The sequence below is a fragment of the Mastomys coucha genome, unplaced genomic scaffold (genome assembly GCF_008632895.1).
Source record: "Mastomys coucha isolate ucsf_1 unplaced genomic scaffold, UCSF_Mcou_1 pScaffold20, whole genome shotgun sequence".
NCBI classification, from domain to species: Eukaryota; Metazoa; Chordata; class Mammalia; order Rodentia; family Muridae; genus Mastomys; species Mastomys coucha.
The window spans coordinates 65,795,306-65,818,916 of record NW_022196903.1 but is presented as its reverse complement, the minus strand read 5'-3'; the positions used below and the strand labels follow the sequence as shown (position 1 = coordinate 65,818,916).

At 45.8% G+C, this 23,611-nt stretch overlaps 1 protein-coding gene across 3 annotated transcripts in view; it reads right to left on the bottom strand.

Moving 5' to 3' along the window:
* Window positions 1-1,132: 1,132 nt before the first annotated feature.
* St3gal5 (ST3 beta-galactoside alpha-2,3-sialyltransferase 5) overlaps window positions 1,133-23,611 on the bottom strand; it is a 57,607-nt gene continuing 35,128 nt past the window's right edge. For all 3 annotated transcript variants that reach the window (XM_031382162.1, XM_031382163.1, XM_031382164.1), the window contains 5 exons: window positions 21,583-21,697; window positions 13,169-13,512; window positions 8,785-8,971; window positions 7,051-7,209; window positions 1,133-2,391 (listed from right to left, as the gene is read on the bottom strand). In XM_031382162.1, the coding sequence (XP_031238022.1) occupies window positions 2,152-2,391; window positions 7,051-7,209; window positions 8,785-8,971; window positions 13,169-13,512; window positions 21,583-21,697 (1,045 nt within the window). In that variant the 3' untranslated portion in view covers window positions 1,133-2,151. The remainder of the gene's footprint in view (window positions 2,392-7,050; window positions 7,210-8,784; window positions 8,972-13,168; window positions 13,513-21,582; window positions 21,698-23,611) is intronic.

Below are 23,611 nucleotides of genomic sequence, written 5' to 3'. Positions count from 1 at the left end.
CCCTGTGATGCTCATGGCCTCACTGCCCCAGCCCCCTGTGATGGTCATAGCTTTACTGCCCCAGCCCCCTGTGATGGTCATAGCTTTACTGCCTCACCCCCCTGTGATGGTCATAGCTTTACTGCCCCAGCCTCCTGTGATGGTCATGGCCTCACTGCCCTAGCCCCCTGTGATGCTCATGGCCTCACTGCCCCAGCCCCCTGTGATGCTCATGGCCTCACTGCCCCAGCCTCCTGTGATGCTCATGGCCTCACTGCCCCAGCCCCCTGTGATGCTCATGGGCTCACTGCCCAACCCACCTGTGATGGTCATGGGCTCACTGCCCCACCCCCCTGTGATGGTCATAGCTTTACTGCCCCAGCCTCCTGTGATGCTCATGGACTCACTGCCCCAGCCCCCTGTGATGGTCATGGGCTCACTGCCCCAGCCCCCTGTGATAGTCATGGCCTCACTGCCCCAGCCTCCTGTGATGGTCATGGGCTCACTGCCCCAGCCTCCTGTGATGGTCATGGCCTCACTGCCCCAGCCCCCTGTGATGGTCATGGACTCACTGCCCCAGCCCCCTGTGATGCTCATGGACTCACTGCCCCAGCCTCCTGTGATGGTCATGGCCTCACTGCCCCAGCCCCCTGTGATGCTCATGGACTCACTGCCCCAGTCCCCTGTGATGCTCATGGACTCACTGCCCCAGTCCCCTGTGATGCTCATGGACTCACTGCCCCAGCCTCCTGTGATGCTCATGGACTCACTGCCCCAGCCCCCTGTGATGCTCATGGACTCACTGCCCCAGCCTCCTGTGATGGTCATGGCCTCACTGCCCCAGCCCCCTGTGATGGTCATGGACTCACTGCCCCAGTCCCCTGTGATGCTCATGGCCTCACCCTCTGGAACCTGAGCCCTAGACTAAAATGCTTTGTTTTAGTAAGTTGCCTTGCTCATGGAATTTGTCACAGTGTTGAAACGTAAGGCACCCATCAACTCTCCAGAGGGGCCCCATGACTTGGATCATACAGCTAGGAGTGAGGCACCCTAAGGTGTCCCTCACTGTACAACATCCAGGGCGAGGTTTCCACTTAGAAGAGAATGAAGAGATTTTCCTAAAATGAATGAATAAAGGAACAAACACTCAAAGTCACTAAATCACAGGGGTTCCTCAAAACCTTTTATTCTTTTTTTTTCTTTCTTTTCTTTTCCCTTCCCCCTCTCCTCCTTCTACATTGCTTGGTACATACTTCAGGGCCTTTCAAATTCGTCTAAGTTATAACAATGGGGAAATTTCACTCCAGTGCTTCAGAAATGTGATCATTCCGGAGAGGGCTTGCTCCCCAGGGCTCTGGATAAGAGGCTTTGTCATAATTTTGATGAACCATCCCCAGACGAACAGCAGAGCGCCTTAGATAACACATAAGTGCTTTGGAAGGGCAGAATGAACACACACACACACACACACACACACACACACACACACACACACACACACTTCTCAGAAGTTTAAAAGTGCCCTGACAGTGTAGGAAGAGTGGCTTCTTCCATCCTGGGGCAACGCCACGGTACTCAGCTGACAGTGGCTCACCAACGCGCAGCCTCCGGGACAGCTGCCCTGCCGGAGTCCTGTGAGCCTTCTGGCAGATGGACTAGCAGAAAGGGGTTATGAACTTGCTGAGCAGCTGCCAGAGGTGATGAGTAAGCCCTTCATCCTGGAGGCAGGAAGTCTCTCTGCCATCAGTTCTACCACAGAGCAGCAGAACCCAGAATCAGGCATTGGGGCCATCATCAAAGGGCCAGAAGCCCCTCTCCTTCCACCTCAACACCTGGGCAGAGTATGTGTGTACAGTTTTTGCAAATTAAACCACTTCCTTAAAAAACAATAAACTATATGATTCTCTTTGAAAAGTCTTTCCAATCCCATTCTTAAAATTAACTTACAAAATTGTGCAAAACCAAGCACTGACTTCAAATAAATAGGACAAAGAGGTGCGAGGAGCTGAACTTTTTTGTTGTTGGTGCTGATCTTTCTTCCTCATTTTTCAAAATTGAGTTTAAAAACCCTAGCTGCACGTCAAAGCAGCTGCAGGGTGAACTCCCTGTGGAGGCTGCTCACCACAGCTCTCAGTTGCGTTTCTGAGTGAGGTTTGCTTGTGTTCAAAATTCTCAGTGGATGCCCCTGCTGAGGTCCTCCACCACACCCTCCTTGATGAGCTTCAGGAGGAACTTGGTCTCTGTGGTCACATTGTGCATGACTTGCCAGTTCATGGCGCCCATGCACTGACTGTCAAAGTAGTGCAGAGGGGCCCGGGGTTGACTGAGGTCATATCCAAAGCCTGCCAGGCTGACTTCATCACACAGATGTGTAGCCAAGACAATGGCAATGACGCCGATCGTGGGGATGTTCTGGAAAGAACACAGACCAATTTATTCATTAAAAAATTAATATTTCAATTATTTTTTAACTCATTTAATTTTTTTGAGATTATACTTATTATATTATATATACATCATTTTAAAAAATTATTTTTGGCTTTTCAAGACAGAGTGTGGGTGTAATCGTTCCTGGTTGCCCTAGAACTTGCTCTGTAGGCTAGACTGGCCTCAAACTCACAGAGGTCCATCTGCCTCTGCATCCTGGGATCAAAAGTGTACACTATTGCCTGGCATCTCTCTTTATATTTTTAATGTGTGTTTGTGTGTTTGTGTGTGCGCGCATGCGTGTACACATATGCACTTGAACACACATGTCACTGTGCATGCCTGGAGGTCAGAAGATAACTTTCAAGAGCTTTTTCTCTCCTTTCACCATGTGAATCTGAGATTGAACTTGTATGTTACATGCCACATTCATCCCTGCATTTTGTAGTTTTGTTTTTTAAAGATAAAGGTCTTGCCATATGCCCTAAGCTGGCTTCTGCCCCATGATCTCCTGCTTTAACCCCTGGAGTGCTGAATTACATGTGTATGTTGCTCTGCCTGCCAAATTTACTCTTTTAAAAATAGATTCAACTAGCTTTTGCCTAGCAGGTCCAAGGCTCATCCCACGGTGGCTTCTCCCTTCTGACAAATCCTCTGTCTGCCTGGCAGTATGTCATGTCTCCTGGGGTGTCCAACCCTGGCACAAAGCTTTCTGGATCTTCAGTCAAGTTTTAGATAAAAACAGCACCATAAGACAAGAACCTGTGGTTGACCTTCCCTGAGGGTTGCCACTGGTCCAGTTGCAGACTAGATTCTGTATCTAAAATGCATGGTCCCAGAAGTGTTTCCTGCATTTCTGGAGTACTTGTGCACACATAGAGGACATATTGGGAAAAGGACCCACACACACTGATACTCTCTTGTGTTTCACATATGTCTTATACATATACATTTTATAAGATATTTTTAATGTATCTACATTTTGATTATGACCTATCACTTGAAGCCAGGTATGGAATTTTCTACTTAGGACATTATGTTAGCTATCAAAGAGTTTTTGATTTTCAGATTCTGGATGTTCAACCTGAATTTGCTTTTCATGTGCTGATGTTTCTCTTATTTTAGTGAAGACTGTGCCTTCCATAAATATTCCTTTTCTGTAAACTAGAACAAGAGTTCCCCCAGAGCTTATAGACTCTGATGGGATCAGGGACGCTTCCAGCGGCTCCGTTCATTCTAAACTGCCTCCTGATTCATGGGCATCCTTGTCTCAAAGCTACCCTTACTGGTTAAAAGGGTTGTCGTAGCCAGTCTGCATGCCTGTTCACGGACAGAGAGATGCTAAGGATGCCTCTGTGCTGTGCCTCCTCCTGTCTCGTATCCTCCAACATGCAGCCTAGAGGTCAAGTGATAGGCAGGGCACTCAGCATGCAGGGGATCCACAAACAGTGCCTGTGCAACTGTGTGAGATCAACTGTCATGGAAGCAATGCATGAAGAGAAATCAGAGAGGACTGCTGGGCTGCCAAGATGGCTTAGCAGGTAAAGGTGCCTGATGCCAAGCCTAATGATCTGAGTTCAAGCTCCAGGACCAACAAGGTGGAAGGAGAGAAATGACCCCTACAAGTTGTCCTCTGACTTACATGCACACAGACAGATACCTATGCACGCGTGTGCACACGTGCGCGTGTACACACACACACACACACACACACACAAATAAATGTAATTTTTAAAAAAGGACTAGAACCTTCCCAAATTCTGTCATCTGTACTAAAAAGCCCTAAGTCCACATTTCCTCAGAGCCTACAAACTTCTCTACTTGATGGAAGGGCATATGTATGCATGTATGTATGTGTGTGTGTGTATGTATGTGTATATATATATACACATACGTGAGGAAGTCTCTGATGTGAGATTTTTCAGAGCAGACCTAGGTTGGCTTTGAACTTGCCAAGAATCAGAGGATAACCTTAAACTTTTGATCCCCCTATTTCTACCTCCTGGGTGCTAGGAGCGCAGACAAGCCCTTGTTTGTGTGGTTCTGGGGATCAAACCTAGGCATTGGTGAATGTGGGCAAGCACTCTGAGCTATATCCCTAGCACCTTTAAAAAAAAACATTGTCTAGTGGTAAATATCTAGGCTATGCTTTATTCAGTATTTTGTTACTAATGCCATGATGAATATCTATAACTGCTTGGTAGTGGAGATTCCGCTAATTTTTTTTTTTTTAATAATCAGGTTTCAGAGTCACATTGCTGGGTAAAAGAAATCCATTCTTTCTGAGGCAAGATTTCACCATGTAGCTGAGTCTGAACCTGCCTTACCGTCCTGAATACTGGGCTAATGGGGATGCCAAAACACCCAGCCAAGATAATTCTTATTTTATAATTTTAAAAGATTTTATCTTTATTATTTGTGTGTGTGTGCATGTGAATGTATACTCTCTCTGTCTCTCTCTGTCTGTCTCTCTGTCTCTCTTGTGTGTGTGTGTGTGTGTGTGTGTGTGTGTGTGTGTGTATACACAAGGAGGGTATCAGATGCCCTGCAACTGGAGTTACAGATAGTTGGGAGCCACCTGATGTGGGTGCTAGGACCTGAACTAAGGTCCTCTGAAAGAACAGCATGTGCTTGTAATTGCTGAGCCATCTTTCCATCCATGACCATCCCTATTTTAAGTTAATGCATACTACATACAGGAAAAGGGCCACTTTATTCTACCTACATTGCTGCCAGATAAAGATCTTTAAACTTTGCTATAAGGTGAGCAAAAAATCAGTCAGGTGTGGTGCCTGCTAGTGATATTAGTGCCTAGAGCCAGAGGCAGGAGAATGAAGGGAATTTTAAGGCTAGCGTGGTCTACATAGTGAGTTCTTCGTCAGCCAGTGTCACTTAGTGAGATCATATTTCAGAAACAAAACAAAATACAACAAAGAAAGTGGGGTTTAAAAAAAAAAAGCCACTGTGGCTCTAACTGCCTTTTGTCTAATTACTGGGGACTAAATATTTTATTATATATTTTTTTATTTTTATTTTTTTATTTTTTGGTCAACTGTTCTTAATTTTTATCTCTATTAATTTTTTTTTATGAATCTGTATGAGTGTTTTGCCTTCATGTATGCATGTATATGCATACCCTCAGAATCAAGAAGAGGGCACTGGATCTCCTGAAACTGGAGTTATAGACATTATGAACTGCTATGTGGATGCTGGGAACAGAACTCAGGTCCTCTGGAAGAATAGCCAGTGCTTTTAGCTGTCAGAAGTCAGTGCTCTTAACTGTAAGTGAGCACTGAGCCATGTCTCCAGCCGGGCTTGTTTATGCTGTTTTGTTTGTTTGTTTTAGCTCTATGAAGAATTGTTTGTATTTTGAGCATTGCTACTTGGTCATACATGTGCTAAATCTTGTTTAAGAAAGATTTCCTAGCTGGGTGTGATGACGTGCCTTTAGTATCAGCACTCAAGACAGGGACAGGGAGGGGCAGGCACAGGGGCAGGGGCAGGGACAGAGGAAGGTGGATCTACATGAATTTAAGGCTAGCCTGCTCTACAAAGTGAGTTCCAGGACAGCCAGGACTATATAGAGAAACCATATCTCAAAAAAGGATTTCCGGGCTGGTGAGATGGCTCAGTGGGTAAGAGCACCGTCTGTTCATCTGAAGGTCATGAGTTCAAATCCCAGCAACCACGTGGTGGCTCACAACCACTCGTAATGAGATCTGATGCCCTCTTCTGGTGTCTGAAGGCATCTACAATGTACTCATTTATAATAATAAATAAATCTTAAAAAAAAAAAAAAAAGGATTTCCATACAAGTCTTTAAAAATTTTTAAAGAGATGAGCCTCACTATCAAGCTACAAGTAAGAAAAGGATTCTTTCTCCACATCACCCCCTTCTGGCGGCATATGCTAATTGTGGGTTAAAGCCCTACTCAAATGGACAACCTAGAACAAAATGGTTTTCAAATTACGCTGCAAAGTAAATCATCTGGTAATTTTGAGAATCCCCACGTGTGGACCACAACACTGACCAATAAAGTCTGAATGCCTGGGATGGGGCCGGGCTGAAAAGCACTGTCTTAGAGGGCTGACTTTATTTATTATCTGTGAAGTGTTGGCGAGTACCAATTCTTACTATCTCATAGAGAGAAACCAAATAGAAACTTTTTAGATGAACAATGTGCCCCTTAGTATGGCCATGGGGCAAAGATACCTCAAGTAACCCTCAGTGATGTGTCACTCTGCTAAAGAGTACACCAGGAAGAAGGCTAATTCAACCACGACGAGCCCTGGCACCACGGGATGTAATGATAACCACACAAGGACTCGTCCAGTCAGTGAGTATGTTTCCCTACTAGAGATGCTTCTAGAACAGTGGCTCTCAACTCCCTTTAATACAGTTCCTCATGTTGTGGTGATCAATTATAAAGTTATTCTTGTTGCTACTTTATAACTGTCATTTTGCTACTGCTATGAACCATAATTTAAGTATCTGATATGGAGGATGTGTGATATGCAACCCCTGTGAAAGGGTCATTCGATCCCCAAAAACGTTGCTGAGAGCCACTGTTCTAGGGGTACAGATGAGTCCACAAGTTCCCTCTTGTACACAGAGAACAGTTAACCAAGAAGTAACAAATATACCTTATCATAGCCCCAGAGTCTTGACTGAGGCTCTGAGTACTGAAGGATGTCGAAGGCAGTTTCTTTGATGATAACTGGGTTCAAAATCCTGAAGTGCTTTGGCTGCAGTGGGATTTTTTCTGCCACCTGCTTCCAAAAGAAGAGACGAACCCAAAATGGCTGAGGAAAGAGTACAAGCAGCCATTAGGATGCTTAGTAATGTTATCCTGTCAACAGGGGTGGTAAGAGAGTCACTGCTAATTATGTCAAGGTCATGGGCTTGACTCCAGTTGGTTTTGTACCCCAAACCCTAGAGTATCGTTCGTCATCTAAATGTGTGTGAATCTAGTACTTCGACCCAACAATGTAACCCTGAAACTTGCAATTTACAAAGGTGGACAGACCTGGACAGAAATAATAGAACCACTTGGTTTGCTTGAGGAAGAAACTCCCCAGAGATGACCTGAGGGTGTCTCCTTTACAAGCCACTGTGTTCCTGGGAAGGACAATTAAGAGGCTGGATTAAGGATAACGAGTGCCTTGCTGGATGGGTCTCAACAGTACCCACTTTCCACTATCTTTATTTCCTAGTCTCATAAAATTGCTTAGCAACAGGCAGTAGGTCACTTCATTTTCCCATCAGAAATTCTATGCAATAGAAAATCCAGATCACAATAATCTACAGAGAGGCACTGGAGATAGAAATAGCTCCATAACATAGTATGGAGCTAATTTAAAACAATGTGTATTTTAGCTTTCTATTTAGTGTGTGTGTGTGTGCGTGTGTATTGGGTGGAGAAAGATCTCTGGGAATCATTTCTCTCTTTTTTACCATGTAGCTCCTTGGGATTGAATTTGGGTTGTCAGGCATGGTGGCAGGCACCTTTACCCTCTGAGTCATCTCTGCTGACCCTATCCTCTTAGTTTTAGAGACAGATATTTGTGATCAGCTTGATAATTGAGCTCTGGAAATTATTTCACTTTAATGGATGAAACTACAAAGTAATGTTATTTGATTACTGGAAAGACCAACAACAGGAATCCGACCACGTGGAAGGCTCTGCTCTGCCTTTCTAGAAGACTTTGGATTTACTCCAATGCCAGGACCCTGACTACAGCATTTTGGAGAACATCTTTGGGATGAAATAAATATATATATAATCTTCATCCTAGCAATCTCACTTCTTGAACTAACTAAAAGCCATTTGAGTCTACTGTGGAGAACAAGGTAACTAAGCTCAGAACAAAAAGCATGGTCTGAAAGTTCATACTCCCTTTTAGTAATGACCACCATTTTCACAGAAAAGTCTCTCCTGGTTTTAATTTACTTGTTTCTACGATAGGATCACATGTAGCCCAGGCTGGCCTAAAACTCTATGCAGCTGAGGATGACCCAGAGCTTATCCTCCCGCCCTCACCTCCCAAGTGCTGAGAATATAGGTGTGCATCCCTATGCCCACCTGGCTTTTTGTGGCGCTGGGGATTGAACCCAGGCCTTCTGCACGCCAGGCAAGCACTCTCTCTATAGCTGAGCTGCATTTTCAGTTCCATGAACCAGGATTAACCAGGTTCTGGAAGCAATTTGCAGCAAGAGTTCTGAGGGGTTTCTATAGACAGGGAGAGTATAGTTTGAAAGACAACACAAACATATGAATTCTACTGTGTCTATTTAAAAAAAAAAAAGTCTATAATTGCAATCCAAGATGCTCTAACTTTTTACCAATGTCTGACTGGCCGAGGAATTTGAGTTCTTACCAGGCTTTCATTTTTTACCATTGCTTGAAGCCACTTGAAATCAACACTCTTAAATAAAACAGTAACAAATAAGTCATTGGCGTAGTATTCAGCGTCCGACAGTGGAGCACCCTCGGGGTAAGTCATCCTTATAGTAGTTTTATTTCCAACATGTTCAGAATAACCCTCAACTGGTGCACTGTTCAACCTGGTCAAACAAAAGGGAACAATTGACAAAGGAGTCCATTAACCATCTCGTCACACCACAAGACATCCCCATATCCTATGCCATGTTCTCTATGCATTAGGATATTGTTGGAGCAGGCTTCCCTCCCAGCGGCCTCTGTGTATTTCACTACACTGACTGCCCCTCATGGTCCTGATTGAATGCAGCCTGCAGTCCATGGAGGAACACCAGCATATGGCCCTACACTGTCAACGTAAGTGGTTCTGGCATGTCCTGGTGTTTTGAGCTAATCCAAACAGAGAACATTTGGGGCTTTTCTGGATATTACTTTCTTTGAAAATCTCCTGTTTGCTTTGATAACTAAGAGTTTTTAACAGAATCCCAAAGTTTCCCAAGTATTTGGGGTTACAGAGATGTGCCACTGTGCCAACTAGTTAATGGTATTCTGAAATCTCATAAAAGTGTCTACTGTACAATTGGGTCTAAATTTTCCATCTCATGGCTACTTCCTCTTCTAGACCTTAAACACCTAATGCTTTGATTACTAAAGCAAGCTACTGAATAGGTCAACTAAATGCCAAAACATCTAGCCACTGGGTCAGACTGTTTTCTTTTGTATTGAAGGGCATGATTGTATACACACACTCTCTGATCCTGAACATCATGTCCTTGTTCTCAGGAAAGGCACGCTCAGGTTCCTGGGACGTGGCTATCTGCAACTTTCAAAACCGGGTCAGCAGAGAGTAACAGCACAGACGGAGTGTCAGTGGACCAACTTAAAATCTTTCAGCTTTATGATGGTTCAAAGCCATGTGCATCTGACAGAAGCCCAATTGTGAACTTCGGACTTTGAATTTTCCTGGGCTGGTGACGTGTATGGTATGATACCTTTTTATGATGCTACGGGTAGCAGCCATGTGGATCATGAGGGGACATGACTGGCATGCTACACTACGTATTCTGAGCAAACCAGGATGCTCAATAGGCTAGGTGGAGTCAATGCATCCCTACTTCTCACCTTCTCTTACATGCACGAATGGGCTCACATGGGGAGTCATCCTCAATGCTCTCCACCTTAATCACTGCAACAGGTCTCTCAAATGAAGCCCGAGCTCATCAGCATGACTACTTTAGATAGCCAGCCTGCCCAGGGGATCCCTTGCCTCTGCCTTCTGAGCCTGGAATTATAGTGTGGGGTTTACAGCTGGGCTATCATATCTACTTGGCATTTACTTAGGCACTGGAGGGCTGAGCTCTAGTCCTCAGAGCCTATGCACTGAGCTGCCTCCCTTGCTCCCACCCTCACCCCACTCCCATGCATCTTTTGATGGAAGTGTATGCTGGGTGTGCAGCTGGAAGCCTCCTGGTACACTAAGGAGCATCTGTACAGATGATGCAGGGAACATAAGCTCAACCAGGTGTGCTCAACCAGGGTGTTTGGGAGAAGGTAAAAGGGAAGTGTCTGTACTATCTCCATGGAATTATGAAAATAAAAATGCTTTGTGATCTTTCTCTTTCTAACCAGGCTTGATGCACCCATCACTGTCCCTGGTGCACAGAAGCCTCCCTGCCCCTGAAGCGCTCATGCCCAGTCCTGCCACCCCAGGACATCAAGCCTCACTTCTGGTCCCTCCCAGCTGTCTTAGCCCTATCCTCACACCAGGCAGGGCTCCTCGTTCAGCCACCCCCATGTGACTCCTCTCTGGGAAGATACACACTGCTGTCCTTCTAAGCCAGCTTGATAGGCAGCCTCCTCTAGCCATCTGTCCTGGAACTGAAGTTCTGCACTGTCTGTGTGGGTCTAAGCTACTTCTTTCGCACAGCCTACCCAGGAACCACTGGCCCTGTCTTGCACAGTGCTACTTGCACACAGGCATTAATTTGCTGCTCAAATGGGCCCAGATATAAGGTTCTGGAAGCCCTCGGCCGGCCCTTGTATTCAATCAGTTAGGGACTGAGATCTTTGTGTCCATGGTACCAGACACTCACGACATCAACCACCGGGTTATTTCTGAGAAGAAAGCACTGCTAGGCAACAAAAAGTTGGAACAGGTGGCCGCTGTTTCATGCCACTTGACCCCCGGGAGACCTGGCCCACTCTGCTCTGCTCCCAGTCGTCTGCAGCTCCCTTCTGCTTCCTCCTGGTTTCTTTTCCTTGCCTCTTTGAATACCCAACCTTTCCTATAAAGGCCTTTTACCCACTGTACCTTGCCCCAACCCCCTCCTTTCCATGCTCTCCCCCGAAGTAGCTGTGGTATTTATGGAGCACCAAACCCTATCCTGTCACTCACTGTGCATATGGTCTCCACGCTGGATGAACCCTACAGCTTCTGGACTACAGATGAGGAAACTGAGGCACCATGGAGTGGCTGGCCCAAATCATAAAGGTCCCATGTGAACATCCTCACTTTGGGGATCAAAATGGGTGGGATGGGTTTTGTCATGTCCCTTGCTAGTCAGTTTTTTTCCCCCCACTTCTGGGTTTCTGTTAGTGGTTCCGCTAAGACCCGAGGCCCCTGGAGTAGAAATCTTTCTATCACTTGACATTAGTTTTCATACTATTAAAAGGGGCTGTTAGTTACTTTTCAATATGTTCCCCAGATTCAGTCTTGTCACCCCCAACCACATATGTCACATATTTATCCCTAGGCTCTGCCACTCTCCTTTCTTCTGCCTGCCCATGGGTCTCTGCAGGACACACTGAATTAGGACTCTGATCTTGTGGCTAATTTACTGCAGTGTAACCCATGGTTGGAAAAATAGGCCCCAGGCCTTGAAGATACCAATTCTATTTTAAATAATTTGTTTAAGGAACCAATCAGAGCTGGATAAAAAGGCACGTGCATAAAAACACGCAAAGTAGCTTCATAATAAAAAGTAAAGAGAAATAAATTTCTAATGTTTGCCAAAAGAGCCACCAAAAATTATCTTTTTCTAAAGGAGTTCTAAGATGCTAATGCCCTCAGAAACTAATCATAAATGTTAAGTTTAAAATATCTTATAAAAACAGAAATAGAGGGGCTAGAGAGATGGCTCAGCAGCTAAGAGCACTGACTGCTCTTCCGAATGTCCTGAGTTCAAATCCCAGCACTCACATGGTGACTCACAACCATCCGTAATGAGATCTGACACCCTCTTCTGGTGTGTCTGAAGACAGCTACAGTGTACTTACACATAATAATAAATAAATCTTAAAAAACAACAACAACAACAAAATCCCCCCAGAAATAGAGGGCTAGAGAGATGCCCCAGTGGTGAAGAGTGTGTGCTGCTCCTCCAGATGACCACAATTTAGTTTCTAGCAGCCATATTGGGTGGCTCACAACAGCCTGTAACTTCACTCAGGAGGCCTCCACGGGCACCCCCATGCATGTGCACATACACACAGGTTACACAAATCAAAAACAAAATCAATCTTTAGAGAGAGACAGAAACACAGATACAAGCCCATGCAATCAGCAGTGCTGGTTATTCATACTATGAGAAGCGGTTATTTTCGTCCTAATAATGGGTCTATTTTACATTTATAATTGGAAAATCTTTTTCTTTCCTGCAATATCACTAAATCCAGGGTCCTGTGTATGGTAAGCAGGCCTTCTACCATTTGGCTATACCCCTAATCTAGAAAAATAACTTTTAAGCACTGTGTAGAGGCCCATGCCTTTAACCCTAGGCAGAGAGACCCGTCCTAAAAAAACAAAACCCAAACAAACAAACAAAACAGTCCCCTAACAACAACAAGCCCCCAAACCAAACAAGTATGTAAACAAGTAAACCCCCTTTGAAGAGTCAGGCTGTTTTCTGTCTGTGCTAAGTTCTAACTGCCCTGGAGGCTGGCTATCCTCCCAGGGTTCACTATCCCTAAACTCTGTTCCCAAAGCCAGGTATCCCCCATTGCCCTCCCGCCTTGCATCAGCCTACAGCTCCTGCCTAAGAACGGGATACCAAGCCTCCCTCCACCCCCCAACCCCTGGCCCCTTTCCAAATCTCCTTCCTCTGCAAGGCCTGGCAAGCGACAGCAGCCCACGGCGGAAGCCTTGAATCTAGGACAACCAATGCCCAGTTTGGACACCTGGCCTTTTGTGATTTTGTTTCAACACCCCCAAGAGTTGAAGCAGGGGTGCTGAAGAGCTCCCACTGTTCCTCTCTGTTCATGGAGCTGCACTGGCCCAGAGTGTAAGATTCTAGAGGGGAAAGGCTGGCTTTGAGCATAGATACCTTATTACCACATCGAACTGGTTGATGGCATGGCCCAGCTCTAGTCCGTGAAGGATGCCCCCATTCCCAACGACCACACAGCGCTTGCAGTGCTTGGCTCTCAAGTGTTCAGGAAAGTCATGCTCAGGCAGCATATCCAAGAGGCTCTGGACTTTACTGGAGAACTTCCGGAATCCAAAAGGTGGGTCATACTTGAGCTCAGCTTCACTGGCTGTGGGGAATTTCTGCACAAAAGGCTCCAAGTTGATGCTGTACCTGTCCTCAAATAACCGAGCCATAGCTGTCTTCGCGTACCTGGGCCGACATTCCTTCTGTAAGACTTCCTGAGCATATCTCTGAGCTCTCTGGAAGGGGATGACCAACATAGGCTTTAAAACCTCTCCAACATTAGAAATAACACTGTCTAGACATTCAGTGATGCCTGGAGTCACTCCCTTGTTGATTACCATCTGATAATTCAGAACGTTTACCTTTTAGGGTTAGTGTTTTGCTCAGGAACAGAAAGGAACCAGAGGGCCACATCGTATGACAAGAATAGAAATTCTACAAGGCTATTCTTTTCATTATGCCACTGAGACAAACTGTCACCAGAAGACTGGCACTAAGTTGGCTGACTGCACTTACCTGCAATACGCAAAGTGGTCAGACCTACAGAAAACACAAAGGAGGATAGCGGGACCAGTGACCGAGGAGACAGAGAGATAAGGAATGTGTCTGACAGGCACAAAAACAGTGTGTTTGAAAGGTTTTGGAGGGCCAGCAAGATGGCTCAGTAGGTAAAGGAGACTGCTGCTGACCTGAGTTTAGTCTCTGGGACCCGGAGGATGGAAGGAGAGAGCTGACTCCCCAAAGTGGTCCTCTGATCTCCGCACTGCATTCTAGTTATAGTGTGTATACACAGCATGCACACACGCACACAGTTTAGTGGTATGTTTGCTTGGCATGTTGCAATGCTCTAGTTTGGCCCTCAGGACTGGCTAAGATGGTAAATTTTGTTATATGGGTTTTTGCTTATTTTCCATTTGTTTGATTTTTTTACTGTGACAATAATAAAGAGCTTCATGTTTTCCAACCAGCAGGGTAATAAACAGCCTTGTTTCTCAACAGTGTTAATCGGCTTTGTGGAAGACGACGAATGACCTTCAGTGTTATCAGAGTACAAGTGTCCTGAGCACACAGAACTTGCTGGTCCCTGTGCACTTGCCCAGGGCTGGTCCTCCTATCAGCAAGGCCAGCTGCTGAGGCCCAGTCAGAAGGCTCCCCATGCACTGCTCCTGCTTTGCATTTCCCAGTTTTGTATCTGACAGCCTCACACAGCTGTTTCTATGCACACGAGTCTGTGCAGATGTGTAGCTCCTGTACGTCCCAGGAGGATACCTGTTTTTAGGAAGGTATCTTATCTTCAAACCTGTCAGTGTATCATGAAGATTCTTACTGTTGTAGTTTTAAACATTACCTCAGCTGCTTTTCCTCAGTCTTATTATTTTTACTCTAATTTTTTATTACACTTTATTCTGTGTATGTGTATGTAAGTGGGTGTGTGTGCCTCTGTGTGTGTCCATGTTTGTGTTCATGTGTGTGTGCCTCTGTGTGTGAACATGTTTGTGTTCATGTGTGTGTCAGATATCTGAGGCCAACTTCTGGGAGCCAGTTTTCTCCTCCCTCCGCATGGGGCTATGGGATGAACTGGTTGTCAGCCTCAGCAGCAGGTCCTTTTTACACTTGGAGCCACTTCATCAGCCATTATCTGATTTTTATAAAATATATTTTCCACAGAAACATTTCCCTCATCTCAGTAGAAAACCTTCAAAAATATTTTTAAAGTATAGCCTTGAAAAGTTATTTAGTGCCTGTAAAGGGCAGTGTGTGCATGCATTTGGGGGATTAACTTCCTTTTGGTAAAGGGGAACTGACTAATAGCATCACAACCCCCGTGGCACCCGGAGATAAGGTCACCAGTGAGTTGCCTTTGTGGTTTCAAGGTGGCACACCCAGGAGAATGAATCAGGGCTGCTCACGTGCCAAGGCCCGAAACAGCAGCTTCTACACCTATGGGAAAGGAATGAAGACACTGCACAGATCAGCAGTTCACATATGGACCGGCATCCTCCTGAGGGATCAGTCAGAAAGCCAAGCAAGGAAACTGTCATGACCTGAGTACTCACAAGGCTCCGCCCTTCATGGGGCCTTATCCTTATCAAACTGGGGGGTTGAGGGGGGTGGGCTGGGCAGGGGCAAACAGGGTCATGCTACTGACTTCACTCATTTTGGAGCCCCTGAGACCAATTCACCCCTAGGATACATGCCTAGCACATGTTTTTACAAATCACCTAGGATCCAAAGGAACACAACTGCAGAGTGCCAAAGGAGACCCAGAGAAGGAGGCTGGAAGCGAGCTAGAAGCATGCGTGCAGCTCTTCTGCGCTGCCAAATCTTCCCTTTAGCAGTTTCCTTTGGAGAGGGGTGAAATTTCATTCCGTTCCCTGTCCTGGAAAAGCATTCAGTTTCAGGCTTCAAATTTAATCTACTATATCGTAAGCAGAGCCCAAGGCCCAGCTGTCACCCTCTGCAGAAGCCCTGTCTGCTTCACGGCTGGGGCTGGAGATCTGAGGGAGCGAGCAAGCACAGCTACAGGCACTGGAGAGGGTGAGACCGCTGCTAGCCCCTCCTCACCTGCTTCTTTCTACTCGGTTAAAGATGTGCTGAACTCTGAAGATGCCTGCAATCACAGGGACAACTTTTTCTAACTATAGTGCACTTTGGTGCCTCTCTTCTTTTTCCTACAGAGGGTTCACAGCTCAAAAAAAATCAAAGGTGGGACAGTTTACTTTAAGGAACTGGGGTGCTTAGAGGAAGCAGGGGTTCCGGAACATGGCTGACTGGAAGGCGCCATCCTGGCGGCTCTGGGACCCAGAGAGCTGATGTTCCTCTTGTAAGCAACAAGACACTGTGTCAAACCTAGGGGTGGAAATAAATGCTTTAGCTCTTCAAAGTCGTCCAGGTTGAGCTGCAGGCCACCAACAATGAAGAATAAGGACATCTTGAAGGTCCAGCTGTCACTGGTGTGACAATTTACCATGGGGCAGCACAACATGAGAATTCACTGAAGGGAATTAAGGGCAAGGGAATTTCCTCAGCATAACTGCCATTTCCACTCCCTGGCTTTGGGGATCCAGTTTCTTAGAAATACAAATAAGTGGCAGACTTCTGAGTCCACACGAAGCTCTATCCTCATTACCTGACTTTATGGTTTTAGGAGAGGAGAGGGGAGAATTTAGGTCAAAGAACTCTGAGTTAACTAAATACAGGAAAGAACCTAACAGCCATGGTTCCCAGTACCTGGGGACCACGTCCTATAGAAACACTAGTTTTCACACCTGTAACTGCACTCTAGTCTCTGCCTCCCTTTGCCTAGTGGCTACCACAAGCCACTCCACTTGGGTGCCATGTTCTGGAACCCATGCTTCCTCTAAGCACCCCAGTTCCTTAAAGTAAACTGTCCCACCTTTGATTTTTATTTTATTTTTTTTTTACTTTTGAGCTGTGACCCCTATGTAGGGAAAAGAAGAGAGGCACCGAAGTGCACTATAGTCAGAAAATGTTGTCCCTGTGATTGCAGTGAGAGCAAAGTTCTCAGTCTTATGGTGATTAAAAGCAGCCAGAATTTAAGAATACTCAAGGGTCAGATGCCACAGTGAACCCTCACTTCCGTAGTGGATGTGGGCTCTGTGTGGAATCAGCTGAGAAAGGGCTCCGTGGGAACTGACTAGTGTGATGGAATGCCCACACTCCTACTGTGTGATTTCATATCCATCAACTGTAGAGACGGGAAAGGCTGGCAGCTTCAGATCTACTTAACTAGTAATACCATCTCTGTTAAAGCCGTGAATGCTGCCGGGCGGTGGTGGCGCACGCCTTTAATCCCAGCGCTTGGGAGGCAGAGGCAGGCGGATTTCTGAGTTCGAGGCCAGCCTGGTCTACAGAGTGAGTTCCAGGACAGCCAGGGCTACACAGAGAAACCCTGTCTTAAAAAAAAAAAAAAAAAAAAAAAAAAAAAAGCTGTGAATGCTGAGTGGAGTTTTTGTAGTGTTTTTTAACCTCTGACACATTTTGGGGTGGTCTGTAGAAAGTGGGGTAGTAGCAAGCACAGTGGAGATATGTGCAAGAGGTGCTGCCTCCGCTCAAGGACCAGCTCTGCAGGGTGAGCCTGCTCACTGTGAGTGCGGTGAAGGGAGGATGGCAGAGCTGGAAAAGCTGAGGAGTTGGGCCCCAGTGAGCTATGCTATGCTGCACGGAAAGCTGTCCCCAGGGTGATCTGTGGTCTTCAGCTTTCTGAGAGAAGAGTGGGCCAAGTTCAAATTGCTGCTGCCACCACTCAGACCAAGCCTGAATTGACACAAATATTGGTCTCTCCTCAAATATCTTAAGCACAATTTTGCATCTCAGTCACACTTTCAGTGTGTCTAAGCCTCCTTCAGAGACTGCCACTGCTCTTGTTAATAACTAGCATGTTAATGGGCATTTTTAAATTAAAAAAAAATCATAAACTCCACAACTTGGCAGCTGTTCTCCCTCCCCCGTGGAACTAAAGGCACCACCTGGACCCAGTGCAGCTAGGAACACTAATATCTGACAGGACAGAAGACGACAGGACAGGGTGCCATTCATGCTTCCAGATGCTGGATATAACCAATGAAGCCAACAGGGTTCACTCTTCTGAGACTACACATGTATAATCATTCAAATCCATCCACATGTACAGCCAGATGTGTAGCGCACATCTGCAATCCCAGCCCATGGTGTACAAGAGATAACAAACTAGTGTGCGGTCTGCTGTGGCTTTAAGGACCTCCCCTCTGTCCTTCTTTCCCATCTCCTTTCCTGCTGAGTCCCACCCCAGGCCCTCCATGATATGCTGCACACGGCAGAGGGGGACATTTTGCCAAGACCTTTCTGAAAAGTGGGGCAATGCATAAGGTTGAAGACTGTTTCTGATGCTGCTGCTGTTTTGTTTTGTTTTGTTTTATCAGAAGGGTGGGTGCAGTGAGATGCCTGAGCAGGTAAATGTGCTCTACCGTCCCTCTAGAACCCACATGGTGAGAAGAACCAACTCCTGCAAGTTATCCTACAAACTCTATGTGTATGCTGTGGCACGTATTCACCCACAGACACACATATGTAAAGGAAATGTTTGAGAAAAGACATTAAGAGAGCTACTGAGTATATAAGGTGAGCCTGAGCCACACAAAAACCTGTTTTTAAAAATGTTTCAAGTAATAGAACACAAGGCACCTTGCCTCCAGTTCTATACCATGGCTCTCGCAGGCTTTCAGGGGTTATGTGCATATAACAGTCCCCCAGCTTCCTTTCCACATTGGAGAGCTAGAGCAAATGTTTTCCAGTATTCATCCCTGAGGGTTTTGTTATTGCTTAGTTTTAGAAACAGGGTCCTGCTACACAGTGCACACTAGTCCCAGTCACTACCTCATCCTCTTGGTGCGGGGAACACCACTGTGGGTCATTATGTCTAGTGCCAGTGTTAGTTTGCAGCTGGAAAGGGGACTGCATTATGCTAAGTGCAAAAAGCCAGCAACGGAAGATGGTGGGCTGTATTTACAGGAAACAGGCAACAGCCTTGGAGGCAGAAAGGGATTCCTAGTCGCCTGGGGCAGAGAGTGACTGCTGGAGTCCTGGAGTTTCTTTGGGGGAAGATGCAAAGGCTCTGTACACACACCATCATGCAGCACAGCTTTGTAAATACATGGAAGACTGTGCACCATATGCTTTAAGCAGTGAATTTTATGATGTGTGAATTATATGTCAATAAAGTGGTCAGAAAGAATGAGGTTGAGAGGGAATGAGAGCAGCTCCATCCAGTGTACCTAACAGGGGTAGTGCTAGATGATGTAGGGCGAAAAGAAGCCAGACCACGTGCCATGAAGTTCCACAGGTGGAGGAACGGGCCTCCATGTGCTTCTGAAGGTAATGAGAGACCAAGAGTCTTAAGGGGGAGGTGACTCAGCAGGTTCTGTTTTTAGAAATTCTACTGTACAATCCCAGGGTATGCCTGAGGCAAAGACAAACAGGAACAGACAGCAGGCAGTTCTTAGGGAACTCCTAAGAGCCAGTTAGGCATACCGGCCTTTACTTAGACTTTCAGGAATTGCGTGAACTCAATTCCAGTCACAACTAATTTACAGTTCAGACAGACTGGTAATATACTCACACGAATTAATATGAGAGAGAGAGTGTTGCAAAGAGCAGGAGATCTCAAGCCTTTCTTCCTGCAGTCTGGCTACTTGTCCAATACATCTTTTTGTCACTAAGGTCACCTAGGTAGGTCCCATCATTTCTCCAAAGCAGATCTTTCAGGCTATGTAAGTGTTCCCACCCCTTCTGTGGTACCTCAGAAATGCAGTCCCGAGTCTCCTTTTGGTCTTTATCAAATCACTAGGGTCCTGAAGAACTTTAAAGAGCAATTGCTACAGCAAACACGGAGCTGGAGCAATGGCTCAGTAGTTAAGAGCACTGGGTGTTCTTCCAGAGTATCTGGGTTTGATTCCCCGCATCTACCTGGAGACTCACAACCATTTATAATTCCAATTCTAGGGGACCCGATGCCCTTTTCTGGCCTCTGTGGGCACTACACACTTATGATATACAGACATACTGGCAGGCAAAACATCTTATACACAAGCTGTGTTTGGTGGCGCACGCCTTTAATTCCAGTACTCAGGAGGAAGAGGCAGGCAGATCTCTGAGTTGGAGGCCAACTAGTCTATCAAGCAAGTTCCAGGACAGTCAGGGCTACACAGAGAAATTTTGTCCTAAAAACCCAAAATCTAAAACAAAACAACACAAACAAAAACCTAAATATATAAAATTTAAAAAAAAAATCTCAAAAACAGAGCAATAACTGTGGGAGAAGGTGTGGCTGAGTGTCAAAGTACTTCTGTACAAGCCTGAGAACCCATGGGAAAAACCAGGTGTGGTGGCGTGTGTACACACAAACACACACACAAACAATTCTTTGACCTCTAAAAGGACAAGCAGACCAACCCCGGTCTATTAATGTAGTTTTGGGGGAAATAAGGAATGCAGGTGGTCAGGTCTCTATATCTGCCGGGTGCACTCTCCATCCTAGGCCAAGCACCATGTTCATGTGACAGCCTCATTCTCTCCTCCACTATATGGATTCCAGAGTCATCAACTGGTAGGCAGGCAGGCAGTCCTGGTACATATAATTACAAGGACAGGAAAATAAGATGCATGAAAAAGTGGGGAAGCTCAGCAAAGAACAAGACAGAAGACTCCACAGTGGTTCGGTAAGCCACACTAAATGCCATTTTTTAGGCCTTTCCTGGGAGACAGAAAACAGACAGTATGTCAACAACTCTGACCCAAGAGTGCTGTGAAAGGCCATGAAATTGAATGGGCTTCAGGAGGTGCGTGCAAGGCCAGGCAGGCTGGCAGAGGAGGGAGTGCCAAGCATTGGATGCTGGACATGCGTGGGTCCCAAGCAGATGTGAATATTGATAAAACAAGGGAAGACTGCAAGCATCTGAAGACAGAGGGACAGCAGGAAAGCAAAAACCCATGACTCAACAGGGTCAAGCTGCTCAGTGGCTTGCTTATCTGTCCAAACCATAAAAACCAAGCACCTGAAGCATACACAGCCTAAAAGTAGAAATGAGTAAGTACAAATCGAACAAGAAAGGAAACAGCCACACAGATATATCCCATCAAGAAGACTTGGGCCTGGTGGATTCAGTACCATTGGATTTGGTTGAGTTGGGTTTGGTTTGATGAGACAAGGCCTTGACACAGCAATCTTCCTGCCTCTGCCTCCTGAGTGCTGGGATTACAGAGTGGCCAGAACCCTGGCCTGATTGCTTCGTATCCAACCTCCAGTCATCTCAGCTGTGGGTCAGGGAAGATGAGCATATCTATGGGGGACTATATTGATTGTTACTTGATGCTAGAGGGCCCAGCCCACTATGGGCAGTACTATTCCTTAGGCAGGGGGTCCTGGTCCTGGACTATATAAGGAAGTTGATTGAGAATGTGCCTGTGCAGGCCAGCAGGTAGTGCTCCTGCATGGTTTCTGATATACTCCTTGGCTGTGAGTAAGTTTTCTGTTAGATGGTAATTCTGCACGGGATAGCAAGCAGGTCTACCTTAGAGTTCCTGCCTTAACTTCCCTCAGTGATGGGCTGCACCCTGTGCTTTAAAATAAAGCCCTCCCCCCAATCCAAGTTGCTTTTGGTTAGAGAATTTTATCACAGAAACAGATATGAAACTAGAACATTTCTCCAGGTTTTCCTGAGCATTTCTATGTCATACAGCAGAGATGGGGTTGCAGCTAAAGTGTGTGCTTGGAAATGTCTGAATTGAAACCACATGCACTAGCTCACCTTTATCCGGTCAAGGTCCTCCACATAGTGCATTCTTTTCATGTCACATTCTTCAGTAGTGTAATTCCACTTGAGGTTGTACAGGAGCCAGACTCCAAACGCAACCAACGTGCACCTGGGTTGGGGAGTCAGGTACAGTAATGCATTATGTGATAGACAGAGAAAAATATACACCAAGTACAATCCTAATTCAAATGAAATCAAGGCAGGATCTAAGGCAGCAGTTCTCAACCTGTGTGTGGGGGGTCACGTATCAGATATCCTGCATATCAGGATACAATACGATTCCTAACAGTAGCAAAAGTATATTTATGAAATAGCAACAAAGGGTTACAACATTAGGAAGGTTGAGAAACACTGACCTAAGGTCACCATACAGTGAAAGGAAGGTGTCATTTCCCGATTAGATGATTCTCTATGTCATAAGCAAATATAGACCTCCCCCCCAACCACACTGCCACTTTTTGCAAGGGCAGACAATCCAAATAATAAAATCCAAATCACAATGTTGATAATGGATAACAGGGTTAAATAGCAGATCTGAATGCAGAATCTTTGCTTCACATTCTTTCCTGCTTCTTTAAATATTGTCAGGCCTTTAACAAAGACATTATCTAGGTGCAGAGAGAGGTAGAAAAGCCATAGATGGAGTTCTCATGTACCAGGTTCTCAAAGGTTTTTAAAAAGAAACAATCTCACAGGGTGGCTAACAAACACCTGAAACTCAGGGTGGGGGGTCCTCTCCTGGTCTCTGGCACTAGACAAGCACATGGTGTACAGACATACTTGCAGGCAAAACACTAAACAAACAAAAAACCTTGACCTACCATCAGTTACCCTTAAACACATCAAAGAGCTGTTTCTACAGCTCTCATAAATTCACACTAGCTTAGCGTGCATGCACGCACGCACACACGCACGCACACACGCACGCATGCACACAGACAGACAAATGGATAGACACACAGTCTTTGGAAGAAAGATAGTGTCTACTTTTGGCTCTAGAGATCTCCATGTGTTTGTTTTGAGACAGGGTCTCTCTAGCAGTCCTAGCTGTCTTGCAGCTTGCTGTGTAGACCAGGCTGACCTCTATCTCCCAAATATCCTCCTGCCTCTGCCTTCCGAGTGTTGGAATTAAAGGTATGTGCCATCATGCCCAGCCAAGATCTCTGTTTTAATAAGTCCCCAGTAACACTGATGAATGAGACGTTAAATGCCTAAGTGAAAACTTAAGAGCCACTGCTTTAAATAATCTATACTCTTAAGATGTATTTCCTTCTATTTCAATGTATATGAGTATATGCCTGCATGTGTGTACATTTACCACATGGGTGCCTGCTCCCCAAGGAGGTCAGATGAAGGAGTCAGCTCTCCTACAACTGGAGTTTATTTTCTTAAAGCCTCTAGCAGATTGTGCTGGCTCTAACAGATTCAAGTGCTGAGGAAAGTGGCTGGAGAGAGAGGATGCAAGGAGGGGTTGCTGGGAGTGTGTAAGACTTCTGATTTCTCACTTCATGCTGTGCACAAAAGTCTTTCTGTAGGATTGAGTACATGGTTAGGTAAAGAGGACAGTTCTCCAGAGCAGAGGAAAAGATGGGGGGAGAGGGGAGGGAAAAGGCATTTCACTAGGCCCCTTGATACTTTTTTACTAACCTATGAACTGTCCTCTCTCTAATCCTATGGTTCTTGTGGGTGGCTATGTGCACGCATATGTGAGTGTGTGTGTGTGTGTGAGTGTGTGTGTGTGTGTGTGTGTGCGCGCGCGCGCGCGCATACTCCTGTGATATGTGCGTAGGCATACCATGTGTGTCACAGCTTGTGTGGAAGTCTGTTGGAGTTGGTTCTCTCCTTCCACCATGTGGGCCACAGGGGATTGAACTCAGGTCATCAGGCTCTTTAGCTGTACCTTGACCCTCTGAGCCACTTCCCTGCCTCTTGTCCCTATTTCTGAGACAGGATCTCTTGTTTGTTTGTTTGTTTGTTTGTTTGTTTGAGACAGGGTTTCTCTGTGTAGCCCTGGCTGTCCTGG